At 47.1% G+C, this 17,438-nt stretch overlaps 1 protein-coding gene and 1 pseudogene across 6 annotated transcripts in view; both read right to left on the bottom strand.

Moving 5' to 3' along the window:
* Ldlrad4 (low density lipoprotein receptor class A domain containing 4) overlaps nt 1–17,438 on the bottom strand; it is a 370,745-nt gene that overhangs the window by 171,585 nt on the left and 181,722 nt on the right. For all 6 annotated transcript variants that reach the window (XM_076837229.1, XM_076837230.1, XM_076837227.1 and 3 more), the window contains one exon: nt 11,167–11,307. In XM_076837229.1, the coding sequence (XP_076693344.1) occupies nt 11,167–11,307 (141 nt within the window). The remainder of the gene's footprint in view (nt 1–11,166; nt 11,308–17,438) is intronic.
* LOC143382970 (transcription factor BTF3 pseudogene) lies at nt 7,370–7,878 on the bottom strand (annotated as a pseudogene).

Consider the following 17,438-nt stretch of genomic DNA (forward strand, 5'->3'; position numbering starts at 1 on the left):
GCTGGTTCCGGAATAGTTTCAACGCAGCAGGATTACACTTTGGTCAGTTTGGGTGTCGTGGTTACCAAGTGCCCATTCAAAGGGCACTTTGGGGGAGAGACCTTATGTCTTCTCTTTCTTTGGCCGGGATCATGTAGATACTTGTAGCGCCCACATCCATTAGCGGGTAGGAGGCCACGCAGACCAAAGGCTTCCATCTTCTGTTCAGGTCTGAGTGTTCTAAAGCAGTAGTCATGCCCCGCAGATACTGGCAGGACCGCACCCCTCACAGTGCATTAGCCACATGTGGCAGCAGGACCCTGGGGCTCGGCAGCACCTTACAGGACACTGAGAAGGCCAGGCAAGGAGGCTGGAGCAGCAGAGGAAGGACACTTCCCAAGCGTCCACCATGTGTGGTCAGCGCTCACACAAGGACAGCCTCAATGCCCGCGGGAATTATGCCTCTCCCCACGTGATACCAGGCAGGACAGGCACTGTCTTTCCAGGGGCACAAGCAGCTACAGAGCTCCTGGTAGCAGAAGTGAATTTCTAGTTATGAGGTAGGGTCCAGAGGGGAGACCACATCACTGCAGATGGTCAGAACAGCGAGACAGAAAATAGCAAAACAGTTAAATGTCAGATGCTGGGAGTTTGAGGGGCTCATTAGGGGCTTCTGAGAAGTTGGATCCATCAGCCTGGGCTGGAGACAGAAATTGTTAGTGGCTGTGACACTGTGTGGTGTCTGGAGACACCGAGGTCAAGGCCTGGGAGTGGGAGGTATGGCCAAGGGGGCGTGGAGGGGGCGAGGGACCATCAGGTGAGGATCCTGCCTCCCAAGGGAGCACAGTCTCAAAAGGGTCAAGAAGTGGGTTCTGCAGAGGGCGGCAGCTCCTTAGGAAGCTACAGGTCAGCAGGTAGGACGAGGGCCAGGGCCAAGCTGAGGTTCAAGGGAGGCTGCGAAGTGGGGGAGGGAGGGAAGGGGGGGAGGGCTCAGGGCTCCCGAGGGGACAGATGGGGCTCCCCTAGAGTTCAGCCTCTGCCCAAGTCCTAGAAAGGAACCTGTGGTGGGTTTCCACATGGAGCAGAGGGACTTCTCAGCACACATCAAAGTCACCTCAGCTCTTCCAAGTGACACAAATAAAATCTCCTGGGTCACCTCTGAAGAGCCACAGGGCCACAGGGGAACTTCTCATACATTTTTTTGCACTGGAGATTGGATCCAGGTGCACTTCTCCACTGAGCCACATCCCAGCCCTTTAGATTTTTTTGAGACAGGGTCTCACTGAGTTGCTTAGTGCCTCGCTAAGTTGCTGAGGTGGCTTTGAACTCGTGACCCTCTGCCTCAGCCTCCTGAGCTACTGGGATTCCAGGAACTTCTCATTCCTAAATGAGCTCATCCCATATAATATTGGCTTCCGGGTGGCCCAAGAGTGGATGGGAGCTTCTCTTTACAGAAGTGTCCCCACTATTTAACGGGAAACAAAGGAGAGAGTCAGGTTATGATTTCCATAGCCCATAATGAATGACCCCATCACAGAAAGACAACCAGACCCCAGGAGCCCACTGGCAGAAGACAACGGCACCACAGAAGGGGCCCCACAGGCTCCCCAAGGGCACACCTGAACCTCCGCAGCCCTCGGGTTCTCCCTCCCGGGAATCACAGGGGCCAGAGGAGCAGGCTTAGGGACTCTGTGGGTGAGCAGCCTGCCAAGTCCAGAGTATGGGACGTCTCCAGAATGAATCCAGACCCTCCCCACAAAGATCACCAGGGTCGGAGGAGAGGAGGAGAAGAGTTGGGGACAAATGGGGAGAGGCAGGCATGGAAAGAGAGCTGATCCATCCGTCAGATGCTGCCAACAGAACAAATCAAGACACATTCCTGAGACAGCTGGGGAGACGGGCACTCTAATAGGTTCTGGGTGGCGTTAGGGAATCGCTGTTCGTGCTTCCTGAGAGAGTGACCGAGGACAATGAAGGCGGTGAGCCCTGGCTGGGCTGCTAGGAGCCTGGCCTCAGGGTTTGCAAACAAGCTTTTCGGGGAGGTGGGGGCTGCGGTGAATAGAGGGTAGTTATGGCTTGGTGCTCAAAAGTGGCTGGTGATTTGAACACAGTCCCTTCGGGGGGGGGGGTGGGAAATACTGAGGGAAATGGAAAGGGCTGGTTTGGGGAGGACAGGCAATCAGCTCAGATTTTCATATGTTGGATTAAATGATCTTATTTAATTATTATGACCCAAAATGGCCTCAGAGGCAAAAGACAAAAAGTTTCTGAAAAAGTTCTGAAGCTCAACTCCTGACTCCGTTGGAGCTCGTCACCAGCTCCAGTTCATCTGGCTCAGAGACTAAGCTTTATGAGGCCACCTAGAGGGAAAGGAGTGACTGCAGCCTCCAGCGGGGTGGGAGCCGCTCCAGCCCCCTTTCCCCCAATAGAACCTTCTCCACTAATTGAAAATTCCACTGAAGCTGAAAGAGAAACCATTCCAACGACAGCTGGCTTCCTGTCACCTCCGGGGCTTCCTTGCGAGGTCCCGTGGCAGCAATTCCTTTGCAGAAGTTGGTGGAGGAAGGGCTGCTCTTGCCAAGACTTCCAGGGCACACAGCTCTTTCCACAGTGCAGAGACCCTGGCCTCTGGGAAGTCAAAGGAACCTGCTCTACCACCCCCTCCATGATATGGCCAGGGGATCTGAGATAGGATGTCACCCAGGGTCAGCAGAGCATGCAGAAGGCTCTGGGTGCACCCTGGCATAGCAGCAAAATTATCTCCAGCTGTGGAAGAGAATACAACAGGACACTCCCAGCTGGGCAGAGTGAGGACTTTAGGCTCACGGAGCAGAGCCCAGGGCCATGCCCACAGCAGTCTCCCCAGCTTGGCAGATGCACAGGCAGAGGCTGTGGCACACGCAGGCTCCTCTCTGCGCCCATTTCAGCTCTTCCTCAGGCTCCTCAGCCCCAGCAGCCCCACCTGCGACGTCAGGAAGCCCTGCTCCTATCTCAGGACACCTCACTCACTAGCTGCGCTGCCATCCTGTCCCTGCCCAACAGACCCCGCCTCTCACCATCCGGTACACCTTCCCCAGAAGCCACCACAGCGGCAATTGAGAGTCCAACCAAAGTGACCCTACACTCCAGAGCCACACACACCCTCTCCCATGGGTCCCCCGAAGTTATCTCTGCTGGTGCAGGTTTGAGATCCCCAACTTGACTCCGGCACCCTGACGGCAGCCTCTGTTTCCATCATTCCCCATAATGAGGCTGTTGAGGGCTCAGGAGAACGATATTCTGATAAAGCAGACATAAGACAAGATGTGAGAAAAGCCAGGATTTTAGCCTAATGGCTTATTCTCCCTTCCACAGAAAGATGCACACCACCAAGCTCTTCCTGTGGAGATCAAAGCCAGCCTCGCCCTCCACGACTGTGCAAGGCCCTTTGAGTCTTGCAGCAAAACACAACCGCCCCGCTCGGCGGCTACCTGACCACAGCTGGCAGAGAGGGGCAGATGGAATCAGACGCGCCTCCGTCTAGTGTCCAGAAACTAACAGGAAAGGCGACTGACGTCTACTGCAAGGACCTCAGCTGTTACTGGGGGTAATGCAGTAATGTTTTATTTCTAACCTGAATTCATGCCGAACTTCAGCAAATATCAAACAAGACAGAGACCACCAAGAGCCTCAGCCTGGATGCTCACCCAAAAACAATGGCAGGGACATAAAGTGACCCTAGCTCACTGGGACTCCAGAGGATTCCACCTTGCTTCCACCTGGGTGCACTCGAATGTCAACAGCAAACATCTCCTTCAGGTGGGCAGAGAGCAGGTCAACAGGGCGACCCTGTTCTTAAGCAAGAATGAGGCACTGCTGGTCCCTCCAGAGCACAGCATTCTAAGACAAGAACTGCAGTACTTCTTTGAGGAGGAGAGGAAGGAGATTTTGTTTTTTAACTAGAACTATATTAACCTTGGTTTCAAACTTTATTCCCAGACTTCTTCAGCTTAATTAGCTGCAAAAAATAAATTGTGTATAAGCAAAAACTAAAAAGAGCTGCAGTGTCCAAGGGGCTTGGGCTTAAAAATATTAGAGAACTAGATTTTATCAGATCCACAAACAAAACAATTTCTAAAAAAGCCCTAGAAAAAGAAGAACAAATCAACATCAAAAGCAATAGAAGACAGGAAATAATGAAAATCAGAGCTGAAATCAATGAAATCTAAACAAAAGAAAAAAATATTTGACAGAACAAAAAATTGGTTCTAGGAGCTGGGGCTGGGGTTCAGTGGTAGTGCACTTGCCTAGCAAGTGTGAGGCCCTGGGTTTGATTCTCAGCACCACATATAAATAAAAAAATAAAGATCTATCAGCAACCAAAAAGTTAAAATCAACAATTAAAATCAAAAAATTAAAATAAAAAATTAAATCAACAATTTTAAAAAAAGTTGGTTCTTTGAAAAAATAAATAAAATAGATAAACCCCTGGCCATGCTAAAAAAGAGAAAAAGAGAGAAAACTCAAATTACTAAATTACAAGATGAAGAAGGAAATATCACAACAGACACATCTGAAAAACAGAGGATAATTAGAAACTATTTTGAAAATTTATGTTCCAATAAAATAGAAAATATCGAAGACATTGACAAATTTCCAGAGACATGTGACCTACACAAACAGAATGAGGAGGTCATACATGATTTAAACACATCAATTTCAAGTAATAAAATAGAAAACACCATCAAAAGCCTACCAACCAAGAAAAGCCCAGGACCAGATGGATTCTCAGCCGAGTTCTACAAGACTTTCAAAGAAGAATTAATGCCAATATTCCTCAAAGTATTCCATGAAATAGAAAAGGAGGGAACCCTTCCAAACTCATTCTATGAGGCTAATATCACCCTGATACCAAAACCAGACAAAGACACATCAAGGAAAGAAAACTTCAGACCAATATCCCTGATGAACATAGATGCAAAAATTCTCAGTAAAATTCTGGCAAATCACATATGAAAACATTAAAAAGATAGTGCACCATGATCAGGTGGGGTTCATCCCAGGGATGCAGGGTTGATTCAACATACAGAAATCAATAAACGTAATTCATCATATTAATAGACTTAAAAACAAGAATCATACGACCATCTCATAGATGCAGAAAAAGCATCTAACAAAACACAGCTCACCTTCATGTTCAAAACTCTAGAAAAACTAGGGATAGTAGGAACATACCTCAACATTATAAAAGCTCTATGTGCCAAACCCAAGGCCAACATCATCCTAAATGGAGAAAAATTGAAAGCATTCCCTCTAAAAACTGGAACAAGACAAGGGTCCTCTTTCACCACTTCTATTCAACACCATCTTTGAAACTCTAGCCAGAGCAATTAGACAAAAGAAAGAAATTAAAGGGATACAAATAGGTAAAGAAGAATTCAAACTATCACTATTTGCTGATGACATGATTCTGTATCTAGAAGATCCAAAAAATTCCACCTGAAAACTTCTAGAACTAATAAATGAATTCAGCAAAGTAGCAGGATATAAAAATCAACACCCATAAATCAAACACAGTCCTATATATTAGTGATGAATTCACTGAAAGAGAAATTAGAAAAACTACTCCATTCACAATAGCCTCAAAAAATAAAATACCTGGGAATCAATCTAACAAACGAGATGAAAGTCCTCTACAATGAAAACTACAAAATACTAAAGAAAGAAATTGAAGAAAACCTCAGAAGATGGAAAGATCTCCCATGCTCCTGGGTAGGCAAAATTAATATTGTCAAAAGGGCCACAGTACCAAAAACGTTATTCAGATTCAATGCAATTCCTATTAAAATCCCAATGACATTCTTCATAGAAATAGAAAAAGCAATCATTAAATTTATTTAGAAAAATAAGAGACACAGAATAGTTAAAGCAACCTTAGGAAGAAAAGTGAAGCAGGAGGCATCACAATACCAGACCTCAAACTATACTACAGAGCAATAGTAAAAAGCAGCATGGTATTGGCACCAAAACAGATTTGTAGACCAATGGTACAGAATAGAGGACACATAGACAAACCCACATAAATACGGTTATCTCATACTAGACAAGGGTGCCAAAAAAACATTCACTGGAGAAAAGACAGCCTCTTCAACAAATGGTGCTGGCAAAACTGGAAATCCATATGTAGCAAAATGAAATTAAACCTCTATCTCTCACCCTGCACAAAACTCAACTCAAAGTGGATCAAAGACTTAGACACTAGAACAGAGACCCTGTGCCTAATAGAAGAAAAAATAGACCCAGATATTCACCACATTGGTCTAGAATCTGAATTCCTTAGCAAGACCTCTAAAGCACAAGAAGTAAAATCAAGAATCAATAAATGGGATAGATTCAAATTAAAAAGTTTCCTCTCAGCAAAGGAAACCGTCAATAACGTGAGGAGAGCGCTTACAGAGTGGGAGGAAATCTTTACCACATGCACCTCTGATAAAGCATTAATCTCTAGAATATATAAAGAACTCAAAAAACTTAACACCAAAAAAACAAATAACCCTATCAATAAATGGGCTAAGGAACTGAACAGACAGACACTTCACCAAAGAAGAAATACAATCGATCAACAAATATATGAAAAAGTGTTCAACATCTCTATCAATTAAAGAAATGCAAATCAAAACTACTCTAAGATTTCACCTCACTCCTGTCAGAATGGCAATCAAAACTACAGGCAAAAATAAATGTTGGTGAGGATGTGGGGGGAAAGGCACACTCATACATTGCTGGTGGGACTGCAAATTAGTGCAACCACTGTGGAAAGCAGTGTGGAGAGTTCTTAAAGAACTGGGACTGGAACCACCATTTGACCCAACTATCCCACTTCTTGGTTTATATCCAAAGGACTTAAAATCAGCATACTACAGTAATGCAACCATGTCAATGTTTATAGCAGCTCAATTCACAATAGCTAAACTATGGAACTAACCTAGGTGTCCTTCAATAGATAAATGGATAAAAAAGTGGTATATATATATATATATATATATATATATATATATATATATATATATATATACACACTCAATGGAATATTACTCAGCTTTAAAGATGAGTGAAATTATGGCATTTGCCAGTAAATTAGATGGAGTTGGAGAATATCATGCTGAGTTAAATAAGTCAATCCCAAAAAACCAAAGGCAGAATGTCTTCTCTAACATGCGGATGCTAATTCACAATAAGGGGAGCAGGGCACCAGAGAAGAACAGCATTACCTTAGATTAGGTAGAGGGAAGTGAAGGGAGGGAGGGGAGGGGATGTGGGATAGGAAAGAGAGTAGAATGAAACAGACATTGTTACTGTATGTGTATATGTGACTCATGACCAATATGAGTTTATTGTTTTCAGAAGTTGGTCACTTCAGTTTGCCCCATTCCTTAGAAGCCTCATCAAAATTTCCCACAAGATCTAAAAGTTCATTATGGTCCTTTCCAGTAGCAAGTGGTGCCTTTCCATCCACAGATTGTGTGGGCAGGGTTCAGCCAGTCTCCTTAAACTGGTCAGAGCTTGCACGGCTCCTTCAAGGTATCGGGCAGCACTTGGGTCGGTGGCTCTGTCTCAGCGTGGCCTGTACTGGTGAAAGTGTTTGCTGCCACAGACGCCTGGGCTTGAGGGTTGTTAAGGTGGACCGCTGTTCCTTGGTCTGTAAACATATTCCCGTCTTCAACACCAGAGATGTTGTTTACTCCTAACTTCTTTAAGCAGAATTGAAGTTTTTTATCATCTGCGGTAGCTCTTCTACGAACCACCGTCTTCTTTCAGCAAGCAGTTCCTCTCCCACCAATGCACACGGTGCCTGCAGTTTGTTTTTTCCTGGTTTGTGACAGTTTCTTTCACCTTGTCAGAGTGGAAGTGGGGCCGCATGCGGGGACAGGGCTGGCGCTTAGTGGGTCTCAAGCTGAGATTAGGCACACACACGTGGGGACACAAGATCAGGAGAATCTTATTAGCACAGTTATGCTCCATGAAAGGGACACTGTCCATCTGTGTAGGAAATGCACCCATAGAGGGTCCAATTTAAAAGAATGCATTGGTAGATGGTCCAGTTAAAAAGGGGTCATCTAGTAAAACTCACTCAGTGGAGCACCTCCAAGATGCATTCCCAGCCACTCAGGGGAAGCCCAGTGCTCCTTGTTAGACTAGATTCCTTCTGGGCAGGGTGCAGGGAGAGGGTGCATCTCCCTTCCAGATTGGACCACCCTGCAGGTTTTCCAGGTGACAGAACTGTGTGTCTACCTAAAGGGAGCATCAGCAAGAATGGGGCAGTGACAACCTCGCCAAAAGTTCCTGACCTAAAGGACAGGCCAGCTACACTAAGCTCAGAGCAAGTGTCCTTCCAAGTGGCAACTGTCCACCTTGCTCTGGGAAAGAAGCGTGGGGCAGCCGCTGGCCAGGTCACGGCCAGCTGGCACACTTCTTAGGAACAGAATGGGTGGGAAGCACCCAGAGCCTCGGAGGAGCACCCACTAGGAAACCTGGAAACTCCCAGTACATGTGTAGAGTGGCCCTGACGTCGAGGACAGTGACACAGGTCACAGTGATCCAGGTCCCCAAAACTGGATGACTCACATCACAATGATGACATGAGGTTCCACCACCCCCTCGTGGGCTTCCCATAGACCCTCACGGCAGCCTTACCTGGCAGGAATCATCCCATCCCACAGATACAAACACTCAGCTTTGAAGGGGTTTGTCCCTCCCCCCGGTCAGCAGAAGACAGCCAGGGTCCTTCCCTGCAAGAAATCCCCCATCTTGGCTAACAAGACATGGTCAGTGGTTTCTGAGGCGTAGAGCTACCACTGCCAACCGGATCTAAGACCCCTCCCTTAGGGCCAGATGGAGCCACTTAGGGGGCCGCCGCTTAGAATGGAAGTGTGCACATTTGTATAATGAATGGAAAAGAACCAGAGAGGAATACGGACGAGAAAGGGGAAGAGGGAGGCAGGGAACCCGTGGGGAGAGAAGGAACTAGAAGAGCAAAGGGTTAAAAGTGACAGGAAGACCTCGTCGAAGGACCGGACGTGAAGGAGAGCATCTGAGACAGGGGTGGTGGGCAGCTCCAGGGTCCAGGCCAAGCCCACCACCCTCTGCCTTCATTCACACAGAACCTCGGCTATGGAAGGAAGGCCTGCCCCACATGGCGGTGATGCCCCTCACAGATTATCACGCTCATGACCCTTGTCACTCAGGCCTGGAGAAAATAAATTAAGAAAGCACTTCTACGTGGCTCTTCTGTAAGACGCCTGTGGAGCCCAGCTGACCCACCTCAACTGCTCAGCCCTTCAAGGCCTGTTCTGTGTGTTTCATGTGCCTTGTCCCATGCAGTGCCACAACCACCATGCTTGTGGCCCCACTGTGCAGAGCAGGGGACAGGGCACAAGAGACAGCATAACCTGTCTAACTGCTGGGAGGGGCCGGGGTCTAGCCTGGAGCAAGCACCTCCCCAACTGTACTGTTGGGTTGTGGGCTCATGAATGTCTTCCCAGGATAAGAAGAAGTCCTCCCGTGCCCTTGGCCTTCCTGCAAGCACCTTCCCACCCTCAGGGGCTACCCCACCCTGCTCTCAGCCCCACTTCTATGCCCTGTGACAGTCCTCCCAGGTCCCTCCCTGTGTTGGTTCCCCTTCTCTCAGCAGGACACCACCCAACAAGTGCACCAAGGCCAGCCAGACCTGGAGAGAGCCCGAGGCCACAGGCCCGTGAGGGAGGCCAGCTGGGTCATGCAAAGGCTTCGGAACCAAACAACCTGAGGAGAACCTAGCCCAATGCCAAGAAAGCACACAGTCAATCCTGGGCTTGGAGAGCTGACCTGGCGGTGTGCAGAGGGGACTTGGTGAGCACTCGGTGTGAGAACTGGCAAATGGACACCCGCGGAGGCTCTTGAGACAATGGTACACCCCAGCTCTTGAACTGAGCAAGCATAAGCAGCAGACTTAAAGTCTACTAGCACAGACCTTTTTATATTGGGGTACACATAGCTTTCTCCCAACACAAGGTGGCAGTAGGAAGAGAGTAACTGGTTTCTTTTCTTATATCCTCACCCACTCTTCTCACATTTGTAGCATTGATATTTATGTAGTCTAATTTCCCCAACACAAAATTTTAAATATAACTCCTCCAAATAATGCCAGTAGAACTGGGGTGAGTAGCTGAAAGCACCCTGAAATGACCTCAGTGAGACCCCACCAAGGGGCTGGGCTAGTCCGCGTGCCATTGCTGTTACAAATACATGACATGAGCCACCTGCAAAGAAGGGAAGGGCGTGCCCACATCTTCAGAGGTTCAGCCCATGGCTGGCTGGGGCCCTTGCTTTGGGGCCAGCAGTGGGGCAGCGCATCATGGTGGGTCCACAGGGTAGAGCCCCACTGCCAGGACTGGAGGTCCACCCACGAGGCCCCTCCTCTTAGAGGTCCCCCGCCTCCCAGGAGCACCACACCAGGGACCACGCCTGGGCCTCTGGGGACACTTATCCAAAGCACAGGAGGGCCAGTTCTCCCAACCTGAGGTTCTCAGACAACCCAAGGACACGTAGGGAGCCAAGCTCCTTTTCCTCGGAGAGAAACAGTAGGGTTTAACTGAATTCTAGCCCCTTCCCCATCCTAAAAGTCATGAGATCAGAAATCGATGAATTTGAACGCCAATATCACCTTTTCAAGCTCAAGAAATGTTCACAGCCTCCACCTCTGGGCCTCTCCCATGCGAAGGCGTCACACAACAGAAACACACGTGAATGCAGCCTTGAAGAGTCTCGTGTCCATTTTTCTACTTTCTTGATTCGTTATAGACCCTCTGCGTGGCCTTCTTGCCTTATTTAAAATTGCTTCTGAAGTGATGCGTTCTAAATAAAAATCTCTCGACACCAACATGAAGAACACTCAGCCAACACGTGACTCCGAGGGATGGGTCAGCCCTTCTCCCAGGAGCTACCAAGACCCGTTCCAAAGCACGGCGCCACCAACCACTTCTGGGAACAGGCTGGGTCTTCAGCCCTCTCTCTCTCTTAACAGAAAGAACACGTTTCCTTTGGGAAAACACAAGTCTCTTTCCTTAGCCAGAAAATCAGCATCCCTTTCATTCCCCAGTGACCCCAGCTCCTGTCCACTTCAAAACCACAACCAGACACCACGGCACTAAGGTGAGTAGAGTTACTTACAGTTGAAGATGCCCGGAGGTGGATGCTCGGTCACCAGCAGACAGTTTTCTTCATCACTGTTGTCCCCACAGTCGTTCTGTTGGTTACAGACCAGCGAACCAAGATATAAGCATTTACCGCTGGTGCAGGTGAATTTGCAGTCTGAAAAAGTACAATAGAAAGCATGAAGAATCAGTACAAGCTGGGTGCTCTGGAGCTGCTATTGCCATTGGGCTCTCCATCTGGATGTCCCAGGACACTGAACTTAGGGAAGGCACCTCACCTCCAAGTAAGGAGGTAAAACACACAGGGTCAGGCCCCCCGCATGGCACAGGAGCTCTGAGCTGCCCTGGCACTACCCAAACCTGAGCAGCCCCTGGACGCCCTCCCTCTCCACAACCTGCTCTGCCTGCAAATGGGTTCTGTGGTTCCACCTGAAAACACCATTGTCAATCAATTTTCCATACCTTCAAGGACAGGGGAAGCCCCCCAGCAGTGGCAGGGTCTCCAGCAGAACTCAGGAGTTCCTATTTGACTAAAGGGGGCCCATGAATTTTATTTCCAAACTGCCATTTTGTTGTGGTGAAAGTCTGGAAAAAAATATTGAAACCTCTCTGGTGTACATGCATCTCATGCCAAGCAAAATCAGCTTTACTGGCAGCAGAGGTAGCATTGGTTTTATGATGTGAAACACAGGCAAATTATATGTGCTCTCTGCTACCTCAGAAGCATCTGTGTCAAGGGCCACGTTGATGAATTATAAAAATAGTATGAAGCAGGTATGATGATATATACCTGTAATCCCAGCCACTAGGGAGGCTGAGGTCAGTCCAAGGTCAGCCTGGGGGACTTAGCAAAACCCTGACTCAAAATAAAACAAAAAAGGTGGAGGATGTAGCTTAGTGGGAGGGTTCTTTCCTAGCATGTGCTAGGCTTGGGGTTCAGACCTCTGAAATCTGTACAAATCAACATTTTAAGATGGAATTCACGTTAGCAGGACTTTAAAATAAATTTGCAAGCCCAGCACATTACTGTCACCTAGAGCAACTAAGAACAGAGGAAATTACAGCATGATATACAATCGGTCACGTAAACATCCACGTGGATCCCGTGCTGCAAATCACCTTGCATCTGACTGGGAATTTTCTCCTGGGAGTACCCACAGAGGTTGGTGGGAATCACACAGGACATCCCGCCATAGATGCTGATGGAAAGAACCTCAGCAAGAGCCCTGGGTCCCCCGCTGACACCAACTGTCACAACCACTTCAGCTCCCCAGGCCTTGGTTTTCTCTGTCTGGTTTAAGGGCAGCAAATCTGGACCAAGTCCAAGGTCATTTCAACTCTAACATTCCATTATTCCAATAAAAGACTGGGTATCAGCATGGCTAGGCCTCTCCCAGCCCTGCTGAGCACGTGCGGGGCTGCGCCAGCCAAGTCTATTTATCCCCAAGGGGCTAACTGCAGCCAGCAAAGAGGACAGCCCCTCGCCTGTCCTAAGAGACAGAACTCAGGTCTTTGCTGTGTTTCTGGGAACATGCATGAGAGGGGGAATTAAAACCTGCCATTTGCTCACATTCTGAAAGAGTGCATAAAAAGAGACCATGCAGAGCTCCGACCTCATTTAGAATAACAGATGAATGCAGCCCAAACGCCCATCCACAGGCTCATGGCCGGCTGTACCACCCAGGCCAGAGGACAGTGCTGAGTGACAGGTCCCATGGTGAAAGTGTGCTCAAGCCAAATCGGCTGCCCCATGAGCTAGACAGGTGCAACCCGGCTGCTCAGAATCACACTGATGAAGTGATCTTTTTTAACTTAATGGGGGAAGAAACGAATGTCCAGGAAAGAATTTTATCTTCCTTTCCAAAAGAAATACCGGACTTCAGATTAATACCAAACATGAAGAGGACATTAGCCCAAGACAGATACTCTCAGCATTGCTAAATGATGACTGGGAAAACGGGGTATACCAACATGAACGAATTAAACTCTAACTCAGACGTTGACCATCTCTGTGGTCTGAAAGGAGCAGAGACCAGACCACCAAGTTCAAGGTCACGGGGAATTTTAAATGACCATCTCTGTGGTCTGAAAGGAGCAGAGACCAGACCACCAAGTTCAAGGTCACGGGGAATTTTAAATGACCATCTCTGTGGTCTGAAAGGAGCAGAGGCCAGATCACCAAGGTCACGTGGAATTTTAAACCAATAGGGAAATGAACCTGTTTCCACGCTACACTCATTTCAACTTGTTCCAAGGAAGACAAGTCTAGACTAACAACATGTTTCTGAGGAAATGAATTATGTGATTGATTCATTCACATAATCGATACTTAGCCCCTTCTATGTCATATGCTAGGTCCTGAGACCTGGAAATGCAGAGTTGAAAGAGTCTGCACTGTGCACTGTTTGTAAATGTGAACAGGGACTAATTCATCTGCTAGCTCCTTCCCAGGCCACTTTCATATCTGCCACCCAGCCTGAGATGGGGACTCAGTGAACGATGTCTTTGTGAGTTATCTGAGTCTCAGAAGAACCCCATGAAGTACTTAGGGCCGATATTGCTATTTCCACCCTACTCCCTTCTGCCCACCCCACCATGCTGCCTCAGTTTCCCAACATTTCACAAATGCGGGAGACTCGCCACAGACACGGCACACAGTGACGGGCTCAGACAGCCTGATTCCTTAAGGAGAAAGGCTTGAGTCACGTTCACTCTCCCTTCTTGGATAACAGCAATACCCACATCAACCCATTAACTTTCAAATTCACAAAAACTAAATCTTCTCAAAGGTGAGTCATGAGCCCAACGTCAAACTGAAACGTCTTTTCATCACATGGCCAGCTGAATCAAACTGACTGGGTTGGAAATCTGGATATAGTAAACTTCTTGATTTGACACAGAAAATACTAGAAATCGTGATGAGGCTATTACGTGTTAAAGATGAATGCAAAAGTTGGAATGGAACTGAAATTGCAGACCATGGTAAAACAGCTGTCCACATTAACAAAACACGTGTTAACAAAATAAATCCTAATGGTATGTATGACTATTATGAATCAATCGTAATAATTAAAAAAAAAAACTGGTGTTGGTAGAGGCAGGTTTCCAGTTGGACCCTGACTTATGAAGGCCATCTCCACCATACTTTGCTACCGAAAAGCCCAGTGCATGTGGGTCCTCTAATAAGTAGGTCATTGTGATATTTCCAGCAAGTCAATAACCCTACAAAGAAAGGCTCTTCCCTGAGCTGCCAGGGCATTTCCAGGGCCTCCTTTAATACGACCCATGCCCGGTGCTAGCCAGGCCTCTGTTCTCACTGGCCCAGGGGCAGCCTGGGCAGCAGAGCTTTCTACAACTCCTGAGGTGGGTTCCTATGGGCAGCCAAGACTGAGAACCGCTGACCACCAAGAAGGTGGCAACTCATTTATAAAGTCCCTTCTATAGCTAAGCATATTTTAATAGAATGATCAGATGATATTGCTAATTTATAAAAAGTAAAACTCAAAACCAACCTCTTAAAATATAGGCAGGTATTGAGGGGAGAGGGCCTGGTTGCTGTGGCTCTGTTCTGTCAACGAGATACTTCAGAAGCTGGTGCCAATGCAGTTTGACCCCTACACCACATTTGGACACACCAGAACAGCAACCCTCCTCAACAGAGTAAAACGCAAGTCAGAGAAAGAAGATAGGAAAACAAAGAAGATATTTTTATAATAGTTTGTCCATTCCTTATGGAACCTACTGAATACTTCCACCGATCCAGACATTGAGGGATACTAAGGATTGTTACTCACAAGAAACCCTGGGGGACAAAGTTAGGGTGACATCAGAAGCATAGCATTGGAACAGAACACAGAATGAGCAACTCGGGAGCCAAGTTTCCTTCAGAAGCCATAAGCTTACTAAAACCATTTGCAATGTTTAAAAAGTTCTCCTTCTTTTTTTAAAAAAAAAATAGCCAGGAATTAGTGAAAGAAGAAAACAACATTGCTTTCTGCCATAATTTCCTATTTGACTTCTTATAAAAACTGCCAGAATCGACAACGGATTTGAGAATCACTGCATGTTCTCCTAGTTAAAACAGAATTCTCTCCAAATCTGGGGTCTTCTTTAGCTTCTGTACATTTCGACACACAGCTTCTGAAGAATCTTTCAGGGTCTTGGAACTACCTCAGAGGGCCTCAGGATCAGAGCCGAGAGGGCCCCAGAGATCCGCTGGTCCACCCCCCACCTCACAGATGCAGAAGCACATCTCAGAACCCCTGACCCACCCCACGTGGAAACCAGGTTCCCTGTCATGGACAGAGAACCCAAGACTTCCATCAAATTGAGAGAAAAGTCTGCTTGTCCTGAACGTCCTTCTGGTCATGCACAAACTAATATTAACCACGTGAGGCAAGCCCTGGGAGAGAAGAGAACAGGAAAGAACAATTAAGAAGGTTTCCTAAAATTGTGTTACCCTTGAAGAAACAAGGAATTTTATGAGTCTTGAAACCAGGACAGAAGTAGGATATCCTAGTGTTCTCTGTGAATTCTAAACTTATAAACAAAAAAAGCTCTATTTTTGAAATTCCTGAGGACCAGTAGATGAACAATCCGAATATTCTAAACCTAATCTTAGGATTTGAAGATAAATGTTTAATCTTGGCTTGCAGAACAAATTCACCTCATAGAGACTAAATCTAATCCACTTGGTGGAGTCAACATTCTGTGAAGTCAAAGGCAAATAATAATAATAATAATAATAACAAAACAACAAAAAAGTTGTGCTCCATTTTTCCTAAACTCTTCTAAAGCCGTAGCTTTCACAGATACAATCTCTGTCACAAAATACGGACCTATACGCAGCATCACATCTCAGCTGTAAAGTCAGCCTTTTTTGTGAATTGGCAAAGTAGTCTATGTTAGTTATTTCTGCTAAAATTCATACAGCAACAGTGACTCATTTAGTTCACACTTCTACCATTCTTAAACCTGGGAGCCGACAGTGATTCTGGCTCTGTCGCGTCTGACATTTGAGTCTGAGACGTTCTCTGCAAAGGGGGCCTTCCCAGAGCACTGGCACCGTGAATAGCACAGGGGCGCTGGGTAGGGGTAAGCGAGGAAAGAACCTCGTTCTAAAATTGGCATTCCTCATTCTGTCATCACCCACGTATAAAGAGGACAACAATATTGTTATTGATTTATATAAAAATCCATACCACCCACTGCTCTACAAGGTACACGATTTCCCATAGCAAAAATAAAGTTCGATAAAGATGAAAAACAATGAGGGAAACACACACACACACACACACACACACACACACACACCAAGAAATGCAGGGAAAAGGGAAGAAAAAAAACACTGTGGCTGAAGATGGCTCTAGTGACTGGTCACTAAGCGGTACTCCTACAAATCAGGCCTGGCTGCCACATGAAAACCCGAGGCCTGGTCAGGAGCCCTTGCTGGCCCGGAGCAGTGGGCATCCCAGTTAAACAGGAGCAGACCTCTCCTGCGCCCACAGCATGGAGGACCTGTCCCCCTGTGCAACAAGGGGAGGCTGTCTCAGATGCTGATTCATCACAGATGAAGAGGACTCCCGCTCCGTGCTCCCTGCATGAGCCTCCGGGGCTGTTGGAATACTGGAGTGGTTTCTACAAAAGAACAGCATGCACGGAGTCAGGATTCGGCTAATCACCTAGGAAGGGATGGGTGCTCAGGTGATTCTTCCTCCGGGTCAGCTTTGGTCAGTATGGGAGCATCATAAACACATTCTGCTTTCACGTTTTTGAATGCAAGGAGCACATGCTGAGCGACCTGGGGGACCCCGCATCCAGCCCGCTGCCTGCACCAATTGTCTGGGAACTGGAACCTCACACCTCCCCGGGCATCACCCAGCCTCCCTTCTCACCCTGCCAAGGCTACGTGAAGGCAGCCTCTTGGCTAAGGATGCTCTGACCTCACTCAAAGACAAGGCCGACGTTCCTGGTCATCAACTGGGAACAAGGGGAATTTAATTTGAAGGTTTACATCCTGTGTAATCAACTGAGTTACCTCACAAGCACTTAATGTGTATCTTCTATTGAGTGGTGTACGTCGAACCATCGCTGCCCCTCAGAAAGAACGACCTAATGGGACGAAAGGGCATGGGATGCCCGGAAGAGCCTCCCACCCAAGGCAGAAATGAGAATTTTTTTCAAACTGAATCTATTTTATAATATAGAATGTCAGTCCCATTCTGGGCCCGAAAGGATTATCTTGATGCTTCTCAAACATCTCAGAAAAGCAAGTGAAAAACGCACAAT

This window comes from Callospermophilus lateralis, chromosome 17 (genome assembly GCF_048772815.1).
Source record: "Callospermophilus lateralis isolate mCalLat2 chromosome 17, mCalLat2.hap1, whole genome shotgun sequence".
Taxonomy (NCBI): domain Eukaryota; kingdom Metazoa; phylum Chordata; class Mammalia; order Rodentia; family Sciuridae; genus Callospermophilus; species Callospermophilus lateralis.